Source organism: Mastigoproctus giganteus, chromosome 11 (assembly GCF_048544385.1).
Source record: "Mastigoproctus giganteus isolate SK-2022 chromosome 11, ASM4854438v1, whole genome shotgun sequence".
Taxonomy (NCBI): Eukaryota; Metazoa; Arthropoda; class Arachnida; order Uropygi; family Thelyphonidae; genus Mastigoproctus; species Mastigoproctus giganteus.
This window is the reverse complement of record NC_143585.1, coordinates 161,590,689-161,606,125: the sequence shown is the minus strand read 5'-3', so window position 1 is coordinate 161,606,125 and position 15,437 is coordinate 161,590,689. Positions and strand designations below refer to the sequence as shown.

The following is a 15,437-nucleotide window of genomic DNA, read 5'->3' as shown; positions in this document are numbered from 1 at the left end:
ATTTTAATTTTTCTCTTAAAGTAGCACTCTAGGTCAGCCTCCTCCATGGAGGGTGCCAGCCTGGAGACAGGCCACGAGATCTTTTTAGGAACCACTACTAGGTTTCCTCTATCCCCTTTACCAATGAATCTTATTTTGCTATCATTGGTGTTATTGAGAGAGATAATTTCAGTAGTAGACTTGACCTGGTGTGTTTTCATTCCATCATTGCCTGTTCCTTTCTCGTTTTCCTTTTCAGTGAGTTTGTCTTTGTTTTTATTAGAAATATTAAGAAATCCACCATCATGAGTGTCCCTGGTGTGAATAGGTTGCGAATGTTCATCCTTAGTCTTGTTATTGTGTCTGGGTTGGTTTTTAGGCCCCCTTTGAGGTTGGGGCTGTTGATTGACTGGGATGAGTGTGCATTTTAGTGCTAGCTTTAACATAATTCTCGATTTGCGAAGTCTGTTTTAGATTCCTCAAAGGAAGAAAAGAAGAACCATCATTCTGAGAGGAGTGCCTGGGGTCGGATTTGATAGCTTTGATTGCCAGTTCTGATTTATTCTTGCTCTTGGGGATGGCCCCTAGAGTTATATCATATGCTGTCTGGGTTTGCTTGTTCACTGTCCGTGATGAGGCCTCATTGTGAGTTTGGGTTGCAACAGATTTTTTATTGCTGCTGTGGTTGTACTCAGTGTTGGTTTCTTTATGTGAGTACACCTTCATCTGTGCTCGTGAGTTCATACTTGATTTAAATTGAGTGTTGCCCAGGGTTGAGTTGCTGGATTATTTGGCTAACATTGGCTCCTTGTTTGTTTTCCTTTCACTGTCATTTTTTGCTTGGTAAGAGTTGGGGCGTGTATCCTGCAATGCGCTGACCGAGCATGAAAGGTCTATTATGCTGTTGTTAAGATTACTGAGCTCTTTATCGATATTATTGTTTTGGTTGGCAAGGCTTGTTTTGAGCTCATTAATTGCCAAGCGTGGGAGGGATTCCGAATTGTGTGAATTTTCATATGTGAGAGTTGGAGCTTAAGAGCCGCTGTGCCTCTGTTCCAGATCCTTGTGGGAGGGGAACAGCACTGCCCTAGGAGAACTCTGATCACAGGATTTCATCAATTTTATTAGGGTTGTAAGGTGTTCGGTTAGGAACTCATTCCCATTTTCCAATTGGTGAAATCCCTTTTCCAACGACTGTTTTAATTTAGAAATTTCAGTGTTAAAATGTCTGGTTTGGGCCTGCAGCATGTTTTTGAGTGTCTTCCACACCTGAGCCTATGTCGTCAAAGTCCAGGTCAGGAAAAGGGGGTATATAAGCGGTTCGAATTTCCTTTACCACTTGTTTTGGGCTTAGGTTTATCTCCGCTGGAGTGTCAGTCGGTGAATTCATAATGTTGGCGCCGTCGCAGGTTTTGCACAGATGATTTAACGTTGGCACGCATCTGCTGCAGCAAGGTTTACTGCAGATGAAGCAGGACGTTAAATCCAGGCAGTAATTACATAAAGTAATATACTGCGGGCTGCCTTCGGCTGCCGTTGCACCAGGGCATGTGCTTCCGCCCTGACATCTAGTTTCACAGTTAGTAGCCGCCATCTTCGTTGGCTTCATAATGTTGCAATGGAGCCAAATGCGTGTAAAAAAAAAAAAATTAAAGTGAAAGCTGTTAGAGTGTTATTCTACTTTCCGAGTAACTGATATGCACTTATTTTGGATTAAAGTTTTCACTTAAATTCTATAGTACAGTTTATCGGAAAACACTGATATGAGAGGTACTATTTTCTCGTGCACGTTTCCTGGGTGTACTCTTCCGCGTTGTTGATCTTTTCCACTTTATGCAGCCACCATTATTCAAGAACATACCGTAATTAGAGAAACCATCTTAGTATGTAAGACGTAAAAAGAGTACCTGTTTGAGTAGAATGCCAGTGGATAGTATTTCTCTTCCAGCGAAGGCAGATTGCTTACATAAGACTATTAAGCATCATTAAATATCAAAAGATTAGAACATATTCTCAGGCTCCGCTGATACGAGAGGTACTACTTTCTTGTGCACGTTTCCTGTATGTGCGCTTCCGCGTTGATGATGTCTATCACATTAGGCAGCCATCATTCTGTCAAGCATGTAACGTTGAAACGGAAACCATCTTAATTTGTAAGAAAGAAAAGCGAATACCTGTTTGAGGAGAGTGCCCGTGGATATACTTTCACTTCCTGCGAAGGCAGATGGCTTGTATAAGATGATTAAGCACAATTAATTATAAATAAATCACTATTTTGACAGCATCATGCTTCCGTCCACAGAGACATCCAGCGCCCCCTTTATAGGTCCACTTTGGACCTGGTTTTTTTTTTATCTTATAATCATTAACATAAACACACATTTGTGGTGCTTTTATTAAATCCGAGCATCTAATGTCAGTTTTCTTTGATATCAAAAAAGCATATGAGAGCCTGGCAATTTGACATATTACAAAATCTCCATAACTTTGGTTTAGGGATTACCTTCCTGTTTTTATTAAAATCTTAATAATTAATCACTAGTTTTAAGTTTGTCAGATCCACACTCTGAGTGTTTTTCCAAAAAAAAGGGAGTTCCACAGGGATCTATACTAAGTGTCACTCTTCACAATCATAATAAACTTATCACAGAACAACTTCCACATGGTAAATAATGCAATGTTAATACTTGTTAACAAGAGAGATTGCTTCTACAGGGATGGGATACACTTAAATAGAAAGGGTGCAAGAATATTTGCCGAAGCTATCGGGGCAGTGTTAGGTGGGTCGGAAAACTGCTAGCTTGGGGGGAGACAAAGACGAATAGATTGACAGTAGCCACTGGCAGAGGTGAAAGAGATTCTTGCACTGCTTCTTTTAGAATGAGCAGAAGCCTGAAAAACAAGATGCATGGTATTTCAGAGACTGCTGGGAGACATTGCGGTACAAGTAAACACATGGGTTGTGTTAGGGTAGCTAAGAATAGAAACAGGTGCAGGTATACTTGCGTGTACACCAATGCTAGGAGTTTAGTAAATAAATTTGATGAATTTGAGGTATTGCTCAAAACATCGAAGGCAGATATTGTTGGGATATCAGAGACGTGGTGTCACACAGATATAAGGGATGCAGAACTGCAATTTGGGGGAGTACAACGTCTACAGAAAGGATAGACAGGATAGGAAGGGGGGAGGGGTTATGCTATTAGTTAAGAAACACATAAAAACCAAGGAAGTGAAGCCAGTCGACATCGCTGGACAGTGCAGTGTTGAGTCAGTTTGGTGTGACATAAGCATTGGGAGATCAAAATTGAGAGTAGGAGTGTGCTATAGGCCTAATGACTCTGATGAGTATAATAAGGAACTGTACAGGGAAATAGAGTGGGCCAGTAAATCAGAGAGTCTTATAATGGGAGATTTTAATTTCCCAGATATTGACTGGAATTTGGGGGCTGGTTACTCACACACTAGCAGGGCTTTTGTGGATTTATTGGATGATTGTTTTCTACATCAGCATGTTCGGGAGGCAACTAGAGGGAGTAATACTCTTGATTTGATTATCAGCAGTGATTCTTCATGCATTAAGAATCTGCAGATAAATGAACCACTAGGTGGCAGTGATCACAGTGTGCTGAAGTGGGATTTACTGAAAGAGGTAACTACCATTAGGGGTAAAGGGAAGGGTTATTGCTTCCGTAAAGGCGACTACGATGGACTGAGACAGTATTTAAATTCTATACAGTGGGACCAACTGATGATGTTACCAACAGCAAATTCAAAATGGGAAGCATTCAAAGAACTTATCTTGGAAGCTACTAGGCTTTACATACCAACTAAGAAATATTGTTCAAGGTTTAGGCCAAAATGGATGTCAGATGAACTAATGAGGCATATGGCAGAGAAGAAAAATGCATGGGATACATATAAAATAACACATGACACAGAAGCCTATGATAGATACAAGTTGATATGCAACCAAGTTACAAAGGAGGTTAGGCAGGCGAAGGCAGATTACGAGAAATCCTTGGCAAGGGATGCAAAGAAAAACAGCAAAGAGTTCTTTACTTATGTAAACTCTAGAAGGAAGGGGATGAATCAGATTGGTCCACTTGATATTGATGGGTCAACTGTTGATGATCCTGCTCAGGTAGCTAACAAACTAAATGAATATTTTGCATCGACATTCACACATGAGGAGTTATTCAGCGAGGGGAATGCCAGAGGTGTATTCAACTCTAGCAGTAAGCTACAGAATCTTGAAATAACTGGGAGTAAAGTGGAGGAGAAACTGTTGAAGATAAACACAAGAAAGGCACCCGGGGTGGATGGGATCTATCCAGTTATATTAAAGGAGGCAGCAAAGGAAGTAAGCAAACCCTTAGCCATAATTATGAGAGCTTCCTTGGACTCAGGGGAGGTACCCATAGACTGGAAATGTGCAAATGTGACCCCAATTCACAAAGGAGGATCAAAGGCTGACACAAGTAATTATAGACCTGCGAGCTTAACTTCTGTTCCAGGAAAATTAATGGAGGCACTGGTTAAAGAAGCACTGCAGGATCATTTAGACAAGACTTCAGTTATAGCTCAGACACAGCATGGTTTTGTTAAGGGGAAGTCTTGCCTGACCAACTTGATTGGATACTATGATGCAGTCACAAAAGAACTGGATGCAGGGAATAACTTTGATATTATATACTTGGATCTTAGAAAGGCTTTTGATACTGTTGCACATGGAAGACTGCTACACAAATTGGAGCAGTGTGACATTGGAGGCAAATTGCTGCTATGGATAAAGGGGTGGTTGAGGGGGAGAAGACAGAGAGTGGTAATCAATGGACACTGCTCATCGTGGACTAACGTTATTAGTGGAGTCCCTCAGGGCTCAGTGTTGGGTCCATTATTGTTTTCTGTATTTATAAATGATATTGATGAGGGTATATCAAGCTTAATGTCCAAGTTTGCAGATGATACGAAGGTTGGCAGGGTTGTCAAGGACCCTACTGACACTATGCTGCTGCAACAGGATCTGGAAAGGTTGAGCAGATGGGCTGAGAGGTGGCAAATGAAGTTTAACATTGACAAATGTAAAGTACTACACATGGGAAACAGCAACCCCAGAGCAACGTATCAACTCTGTGGTACTACACTGACAGTGGTAGAGAATGAAAGGGATTTGGGTGGTTGTGCAGGCAGATATGAAGTTCTCTGAGCAGTGCAGACGGGCTGCAAGAGTAGCTCATGGAGTATTGTCAATGATATACAGGAATTTTTCCAGCAGGGATAAGGAGGTGATTATTCCATTGTATAAGGCAATGGTCAGGCCACACCTAGAGTACTGTATACAGGTCTGGAGGCCTCATTTCAAGAAGGATGTAGAGCTGCTGGAACGAGTACAGAGAAGGGCAACAAGATTAGTGAATGGAACAAAGGGGTGCTCTTACGAAGAAAGGCTTAAGTTTTGCAAATTACAGTGTCTGGAGACTAGGCACCAACGAGGTGATCTGATAGAGGTGTATAAAGCCTTGAATGGTTTAAGCATGCTCAATGCTGATGGGATTCTTCCTCTAGCTCAGAAAAATCACCTGAGAGGGCATAAATTCAAATTGAGGAAAGACAGATGTAGGATAGACGTGCAGAAATTTGCCTTTAGCCAGCGGGTGGTTGGTTGGTGGAACAGATTGCCATCCCTTGTGGTGGAGGTTGATAGCCTAAATAAGTTTAAGGCTCAGCTGGACAGGTATTTTGAACGAACAGAGGGGTGAAGTGGAAGTGGGTTTTTTTTTTTTTTTTTTGGCTGATGCTGCATAAGCTTGCTTTCTTGCATCAAATGCCTCTACTAATGCTAATGCCCTCTATGCTAATTTTACTATATTTAGTCATTCTTGCTTTATGAGGATTTTTGAAAAGCAGTTGAACACTTTGCATGTTGGAATGGATTCAGAAGACTGCTTATACACTTTTATCACAAATATAATCTTCATCTTGACACAGAATTAAGAATTGGGCAAACAATATCCAGAAGTCAAATTCCTAGGACTTATACAGGGTGATTCACTACCAGTGCGACAAACTTGCAGGAGGTGTAGGAGGCACAAAGATGAATCGGAATCACATAGCATTGCAGGGTCCGAAATGCCTTCATCATGCGGTAGAGGACGTTGAACAGGAGGTCGCGTGAACAGCGATCCCGCTGGAAGTCAGCATTTGCGAACCGTTTCTGTTGAAGAAACCAAGTAGCAAAAGTCCTCCGGAGTGGATAATCCGCAGGCTCCAATGATTGGACGCGTTGCAGGAGGTATGAACTCATTTGGTTTGTTGACAGTATCCTCCATACAGTGGATTGGGAAATACCCAATCGTTGGCCTATCGCTCGAGTACTCGTACTCGGATTGCCTTCTGCAAGACGTAGGACATTCTCCTCATTGTCTGGCGTCCTCGTCTTTCGCTCTCGATTCATGGTACCTCTCGTGAAACAACCAGTCTCACGTAACCTTCTGTGCACACATGCGAAATTCGTATGATGAGGAGCACGCCTGTGCGGGAAACGTTCCTGGTACAAGTGCAGAGTGGCGCGCCCGTTACAGTCCGCAGCTCCATACGCGAGGTGCATGTCAGCCAGTTCAACGTTTGAATATTCGTCCATCCTACTGCCTCGGGAACCGGTTTGCAAATGCTGACTTCCAGCTGGATCGCTGTTCACGTGACCTCCCGTTCAACGTCCTCTACCGCATGACGAAGACATTTCGGACCCTGCAATGCTATGTGATTCCGATTCATCTTTGTGCCCCCTACACCTCCTGCATGTTTGTCACACTGGTAGTGAATCACCCTGTATATGACAAGAAGCTGACATTTGTGCAATATATTTATTGGCTAAGGATAAAGTGTGTCAAAGGGCTTAGAATGGTGGCTGCCTTAATATTCTTCGCTCCTTTTCACTGATTTAGCATTAGCAAGGGCACATGATGCAAGAAAGCAAGCTTATATAGCATCAGCCAGAAAAAAAGAAAAACAACAACACATAGACCCTTCTCATTTCACCCATCCACTTGCTCCAAATGTTTGCCTTGAATCTGTTGAAGCAATCAACTTCCACAACAACAGATGGAAGTTTGTTCCAGCAATCAACCACCCACTGGCTAAAGGCAAACTTCCGTACATCTATCCTACAACTGTCTTTCCTCAATTTGAATTTATGCCCTCTCTAGAGATTATTCTGAGCAAGAGGAAGAATCCCATTTCATGGAGTACAGATTGCTACCAGGCTCTAGTCTGTTCTAAACTCAATTACACTTCGTAGGTTTATGCCATCTGATAAGGATGGTGCATGTTGATGGTTAGATCCAGTCCACCACCAGCCCAACTGCACTGCTACTGGAGCATTCCATATGTCTCCTGTACAAAGCATCTACATTGAACCAAATTAAAAATGAACATCTCCTCTTTGATGTAATCATTTGTCCTTGCAGTATGCTTTTAAATTAAAAGTCCCTCTCTGATCATCCCATGTGGGATTATCACACAGGGACTCGTTCTTTGAGTCATATTGGGAAAATCTCTGCAGCATCCATTGAACTGCCAACTGACCTTTTAGTATTAAAATCCAAGGACTGAACTAAATATGACCGTAGACAAACATACCCAATTCAGCAAGGCAATTCCTTCCACCCTGGTGTGCCTATATTCCAACTTGTGACTTCTCCCTCAAGATCTGGGAAGAAGGCCATAACACCACCAGCTGTCTACTAGTAATTCTTTGCAGAAAATCAACCAACATATTCTGATTTTCTGCCAGTGTACACAAATGGCTCTAAGTCAGAATCATATTGCAGAATTGGCTGCTATTCTTCCACATCAAATAATGTTCATCGAGCTTCCATAAAAAAGTAGCACATACATTGGGCTGATTGTAACAGAACTAGCTTCTATCATATAAAAGTTGGGTGCCTCCATAGCCAGGTGGGCAGGAGCAGCAGTGCATAGCACACGCTTCTTGATTAGACCGGGGTTCGAGCCCACGACCACCAAATACGGAGGATGCGGAAAGTCAGGGAATGATCACTGCATATCCCTGGAGCAATATGGCCTTAGTTGCTAATGCTCCTAAAAACCAAATAACAAATATAAAAGTTGGCAATGATAAAAGATATATGCAGATTCATCAAGTATGCTACAGGCTTTATCAACAATGAGGTATAATCCTCATCCAGTCCTGTCCCAGATTCAGCATATGCGTGATTCCATTTTCAGACTTCAATGTGACATATATTTCAGCTGTATTCCAAGCCATATTGGGATTAGAGAAAACAATCTAACCAATAATGCTGCAAAACTGGCAATCCCATTGATCTACAACTATACAGGCAAACAATAACAGAGCTTACCAGATATATAGTTTTTGATGTTTTTTCTTTATCCTAACTTGGCACATTACGGTCTTAGCTACCGGTGTGCTATTAAACACCAGATAACCAACCATACTGCTAAGAGGCAAAATCGATCAAGTGCCCTAGATATAACACATTGCTTGCCCTCAAGCACACCCTTGTGGACTTTTCTATTCATGCAAGAGATTGACACACAGTTCTGTCTTCACCCAACCACCTATCATTCACCCTTGCATCACTCTCAGGTACTCTTGAGTGTTCTCTTTTCTGAAAATGATGAAAATGTGCACCCTCCTCTGAGCTGTGGTGAGAGTAGAAAAATTTGCCATAGGCAAATTTTTCGAATTCAGTGTATACACTAAATCAGGATGACCATTAAATATAAAATAAAAACTTAGACATCAGCAACCTATCAAATCCCTCGGTACTACTTACAGTTGTGCCCACCCATCATAAGCATGGACAGTACTTAACTGTCGTTGAGGACTGAAACTGTCCTCCATGACAGTTAAGTACTGTCACCACTTGTCATTTATTTAGAGGGCTCTGTTCAACTCCTGTCTATGACTGTTAAAAGTTCTAAGTCCTCTTCAGTCAAGGTAGTAGTTAGCTGATATAAGGTGTAGAGGTTAGACACCCATGAGTTATTGCAGTTTTTCAACCTACACAACATAAAAATCAGCCCATGAAATACTTATAAAGACATAGACATAACTCACTTTTACAGACACACACACAAAAGATGCACAATTTTGTGAGTAGATATTGTCAGAATAGATACAGAACCCAACTAAGCATACTTGCATTTGGAACTTCTAAAAACAAAACACAGTTGCTGATATTGGAGCAATGAAAATCGCTACTGGGTGGAAGAAGCCTGTTCTCAAGCTGTTATGTAGATTGCAGTTTACAGCCATAGACAGATTACTTATAGGTTTAGTTTTCTTGTGACTTTGGTAGTGGTAACTTGTTTTGTTTTTTATTACAAAATTTTTCATGGCAGGTGAAACATGCATTAATGAAATGGCTTAATATCGTTATGGGCCATATGGTGCAAGGATGTTTGGCTTTTTCTGTGCCATATTCAAAACAAATTCAAATTTTTATTTTAATGGCATGAAGCTTGTCACTCGTGTCTGTATTGTTTTTATTTTATAGAGTGTGTTCACAGGCTGAAAGTCCAAGATAACTCATAGTGAAACCCCATTGCCTCTGCATGAGCTCAGCAGTGACAACTCTATAAATTTCTCCATCCTTCAATTAGAATCAAGCATAGACCTTTCCAAACAAGTAGCAGGTGGTGATGTATCATTCTGACTAAACAGTCCCAGGGGGACTTTTTCTTTGTTTCTTCACCAGCTAAAAAAAAAAAAAATAAATAAATAAAATAAAAAGTACTCACCACATATTCTTACTTATGTCAACCTTTACTTTTCGCCTTAAGAAGTAATGCTTAGTCGCATGTGTTTGCCATATAAGCCGACCTCCATTTTAATAGTTATGTTTTGTACCTCACATGGTAGTGTATTGCAGTAAAATCTGCATTAAGAGCTGATAACTATTTTTTAATCTAATTATTTCTGCAATTTTGTTTAAAAGCTTACATTGTGACATTTTATTACACCGAACAGTAAAGAACAGTAATGAAAGTGGTAAAAACATTCTTACAGTCTTATAAAGTAGGCCACGGAACCAGACCTAAAGGCATAAGTGAGGACATCATCCTTATTTATGCCTTATGTGTAGTGGCAGGCTTTGATGATATAACTGAGCCAATCCTTGTTGCCTGTTCCCAAATTTGAATTTATACCATCAGCATTGAGATTGCTCAATCCATTCAAAGCCTTAAAAACCTCAATCAAATCACGTTGCGGCTGCCTAGTCCCAAGGCACTGCAATTTGCAGAACTGTCAGTGTTGGTAAGGCTTCAGCCTGTCTTGGTAATGCCAGCCTTTCAATGATTTCAATGCCAACCCTTCACCAACCTCGTTGCCCTTCTCTACGCTCATTTCCAGCAGCTCTAAATCCTTCCTAAAATCAGGCTTCCAGACATGTATACAGTACTCAAGGTGCAGCCTAAACATGGCTTTATATAATGAGATAATCACTTCCTTGTCCCTGCTACAAAGTTTCTGTTTATCATAGACAAATATAGACATATATCATTAATAAATATAGAAAACAATAGTGGACTCAGCACAACCCTGGGTGACTCCACTAATAACATTAGTCCATGTAAAGAGCATTGTCCAATAACAACCACTGTCCTACTCAACCATCCATTTATCTAGAGCAGTAACTTGTCCTTAGTGCTGCACAGCTCCAATTTGTACAACAGTCTTTTATGTGCGGTGGTATCAAAAACTTTCCTGAAATTGCATAATGTCAAAATTATTTTTTTGCATCCAGTTCATTGTTCTGCATTATAATATCCAGTTAGATTGGTCAGACAAGATTGCTCCTTAACAAATCCATGATGTGACTAGAATTTAAGTCCATTTCTGTCTAGATGATCCTGTATATGCTAGTTCCATTACTTCTTTAACCAGAGACTCCATTATTTTCCCTGGAACAGAAGTTAAGCTAACAGGTCTGAAGTTCAAATAGCAAAGCTTAATAAACGGTACTCACCTTAGATAATCTGCAGGTGTTACATGAGGTAGGATGGATGAATAATTTTGGGGTTTGAGGTTTTGAATAATTTAGAGTTTAAATGAGTTAATTAGGATATGGAATTAAAAATTAAAAACAGAATTAAAATATGCTCAAGGAAGTAGAAGTGCACAACTTCGTCCCTGGTTGTCATTGAAGAATTAATTAATTAAAAACTCTAAAATATGAAACCGGTGAAGCCAAAAGTCATAACGACTGACTTTCGTTTTTTAACGGCTTCAGTTGGCAATACTAAAGTGGGAAGAGAACGCATGTTTTAAAGGACTTCTATGTTCCCGTGATGCTCTTGTGACATGCAGGAATCTTAGGTGCGTGAGATTCCAGACCGGGGAAAGGTTGGAGGGTTGCAAAATGCAAAATACCTATTCGGTTTGTCAGCAACCGGGACATGATCATCAACAGTAAAATCATTCTGTACACATTGGACTCCCCATATTCAAATTCTGCATGTTATGTCTGGTGTGACACTATGTGGCCTAATATCCCCATGATGTCTGCATTTAATGATGTAATCAATACTTTTCATCAAATTCATTTACAATGCTCCTAGCATTAGTATACATGCAAGTATACATGAATGTTGCCCTACTTTTAGTTACCTATCACAGCCCATGTATATGCTAGTTCCATGATGACCCACAACGGTACTTGAAATCCCTGACACCCTGCTTTCCAGTCTGCTGCATGTTCCAATAGAAGTAGTGTGAGAATCACTTTCTCCTCTTCCTGCAGTTAATGTACTAGTCTGTATATCCCCCTCCTCCAAGCTATGAGTTCCCTGACCCAAGAAACACTGTCTTGGCAGCATCAGCATATATTCTTGCACCACTTCTATTTAAATGTATCCCATCCCTGTAAAAAAAACCCTGTCCTGTTAACAAGCACAGACCACACTGAGAAAAATTCTATACCACGAGCCCTGCAGGCTTTCCAGGGTTGAATGGATTGACAAGGTTCTTAACATGTATTCCCTCCTTTCGTGTCTGGGTAAGTTTTCAGACACTTTCAAATTTAATCTTAACTCGCAACTTTTTGCCAAAAAGTTGACAAAAAGGACTTAGCAGTGGAAAATGATGCAAGAAAGAAAGCTTATACAGTATTAGCAAAAAAAGGAAAAAGGGGAAAAAATGACACCTCTCAGTTCACCTATTCAGTAGTAGTTTGTCTAGTTCTTTCTTGAATTTATTTAAACTATCAACTTCCACAATAACAGATGGAAGTTTGTTCCAACAATCAACGACCCCTTGGCTAAAGAACAGAAACCTTTCTTGGTGAGAGACCCCTTTGTTCCCTTCACCAATTTTGTTGGCTTTCTCTGTACTCATTCCAGCAGCTCCACATCCTTCCTAAATTGAGGCCTCCAAACTTGCATACAGTAATCAAGATACCTGACCATTGCCTTATACAATGGGATAATCACCTCCTTATCCCTACTAGCAAAATTCTTGTATATCATTGAGAAAACCCCAACTATCTGTATTGCTCAGAGGACTTCAAATCTAACTGTGCAATTAGACCCCTAGTTCTTTTTCTTAATACTTGTTAAATAAATCCTTAGATCGCTTACTGTTAATATTATTACTGCTCATATGTACAACAGCATCACCTTTCGTGCTCTTATAAATGACCTGTTCTACAATGTCATCTACTTTTGCTCCTGGCAGACAGGTCCTATTTGACTTATCCTTTTTTGCATAGCATATTTCCCATTTCTCTGACAATAGAGTTGCCAGCAGTTACTACCTCCTTTGGGTCTAGTGTATTTTGCCTTGGGGTTTGCCTGATGCACAGGTGAATGCTCTGTTGTTGAGTTGGAAAGCTGGGAGCTTAATGGGTTCCCCCCCCCACAATTTAATTGCTTGAAGAACAGAACAGGGTGGATGCCCTGTTCAAGCTCTCATAAATACCCATCACAATTGACAATCTCCAGTTTACTTTTTAAAAACTTGAAGAATAAATCCAGAAACTTAACATACACTGAATTCATGGATTGTCTTCATCTGATGAAGAAAAGGATGAATGGGTGAATAACATTTTATATTTGTGCAGAAATATGCACTTCCCTACCAATAATATCTAGACATCCCTCTGTTAATAAGTCACATCCTACCCAGGCACCACTTACCAGAATTGTTGAGGAGGCTTCCATCCTGCAGTGAGTTAATAATGGCTGCAGTTTTGACTGCAGAGGCATATTCCAGTGATTAAAATCGTAACTGACAGAAATGAAAATTTCCTATAATCCAGTCCATAGCTCTTTAACCCCTCCCTGTTTTGAATTTATGCTCACTGATCAATCATCATTTAATATCCTGAAATTTTCCCTCATTTGCTTTACTATCAGTTCTCATAGATGTTTAAACCTTAATCTGATCCCCACCCCCTGCAAGATACTCATTGAGGATTTTCTGATGTTTTTCCTATTCTGAAATTTTTTTATATCACTTTAATGAGATTTAGACAACAAGGAAAGAAATGAAAACTGAAATGTACACAGTGGCCATAGTTACATTAGCTGTTTTATTTATTTATTTTTTTACCCATAGTGAATTAAAGCCATCTAGTAGTGATTTATTCGCACACATTCACAACCTTATATTTTGATCCTTAGTACACTGTTTAACCTCTATAAACTTGTGTCAGAGACAACTTTTAACATGAACAGTAAGCTAACCCTGCTATAGCTAAGAATATAAATATACAAAATACAGTATAGTGTAAATTAATATAATAGTTAGTGTCATTTAGTCAACAAAAAAAAAAAAAAGGAAAGTGGGGGGGGAATAAACAACAACAACAACTACTAACAACAACAAATACCCAAAAATCAGAACTTTCCAGAGCAGGTAATTTTAAAAGTGTTCCCAACTCATCCTGTCTGCAAGGGGATCCCAGAGGTACTTTTTTTTTTTTTTTTATGAAAACCCCAAACACGAAAGGTATCAAAACCTATAGTACTTAGTACCATGCATGGGTTGAAGGAGAAGTATGGAGAGAGGGGGATGCCAGAAACTTTGCTCTAGAGACTAAACATGGGTTTCACCACTTCAAGCCCCCAATAAGCAAAGTGGTGGTATCTCACCGGTTGATGAAAGTCATCTACCACCTTCAAATTTTCCGATAATTTTATTATTATTTATTTTTATTTTTTTATTAATTTGTACTTAATACAAATTAATGAATTAATAGTAATACAAATTAATTAATTAATTAAGTAATAGTAATGCAAATTAATTAATTTTTATTAATTAATTTGTATTACTATTTCTAATTTATCGTTAATGGTTGCTGTTTTTTAAAGATATTGGATTTCTTGGGAGGATTAGGCTTGCAAAGGATTCTGCAGTCAAAAAGACTGAAAGGTTATCACTTAGAAGTTTATAGTGGATATCATTGAGATTTAGAATTGAGACCATGTATACCGTATATTCATTTATTCATTGATAATAAAGTGAATGAGAAGTGTTCAAACTTCTATAACTAAAAATATTTGAAATCATATGTAATTAAAATTAAGTCTTTAAAATGTTTTAGTTTTATATATATTAATATTCAAAGGAAATATAATTAGAATCATGCAGGAAATTTTATAAACATTTTTGAAAACAGTTTGCCATACATTTGTACAAAAAAAATGTTGAGATGTTAAAAAAAAATAATAATTATTTTCAAATAAGATTATATACTGCTAATGGATAAAATGTTTTGCTGTTCTTAACTTTATTTTTTTTTTTTTTTGCAAATATACATAATAATTCATAATTTTTATATAATTTTTCTCCTTCCTCAATAGATGACTCTTCCAAAAGTGTATTCCTGGACTGAAAAAAAATTAACAATCACTCTGATCCAAGAGGATTCCTAACCTTGAGTATCGAGAAAGTTAACTTTTTTTATCCAATAAATCTGCCACAATCCATTTTTGATATATTCTGTACAAATGAGAATTTTTACCATTTCATTAATGGTTTTGATTGAATAAAAGAACCGGTATTTTGTTTAATATTAAATCACAATATTTTACTGATTAAAGTTGCAAAAGAAAAATAACTGGTTGATACTGTAATTCTAATTAATGTATGACAGCAATGGAGATATATGAAAGCATTTGATGTAGAAAAGTGCAATTTTTTTCTTTTCATGATGATAAAACTTTAAAATCATATTCCTCATACATCTGAAATCAAATTATTTAATGGTTAGACTTTTCTTTTATTTATTTATTTTTTTTTTTATTTTTTTTTTTTTTTTTACATATAGTAAAAAAAAAAAAATCCATCTAGTAGTGATTTATTCATACAAATAGATAACATTCACTACCTTATATTTTGATGCTTAGTTAGTATATTGTGTACTTGTATGAACTTGTGTTGGGGACAACTTTTAACATGAACATTA

At 38.6% G+C, this 15,437-nt stretch overlaps 1 protein-coding gene across 1 annotated transcript in view; it reads left to right on the top strand.

Annotated features, from left to right (window-relative positions):
• Su(fu) (suppressor of fused domain protein) overlaps positions 1-14,946 on the top strand; it is a 382,271-nt gene extending 367,325 nt beyond the window's left edge. Inside the window, exon 11 of the mRNA XM_090385208.1 lies at positions 14,833-14,946. Within this exon, the coding sequence (XP_090241334.1) occupies positions 14,833-14,904 (72 nt within the window). The 3' untranslated portion in view covers positions 14,905-14,946. The remainder of the gene's footprint in view (positions 1-14,832) is intronic.
• The last annotated feature ends 491 nt before the right edge of the window (positions 14,947-15,437 follow it).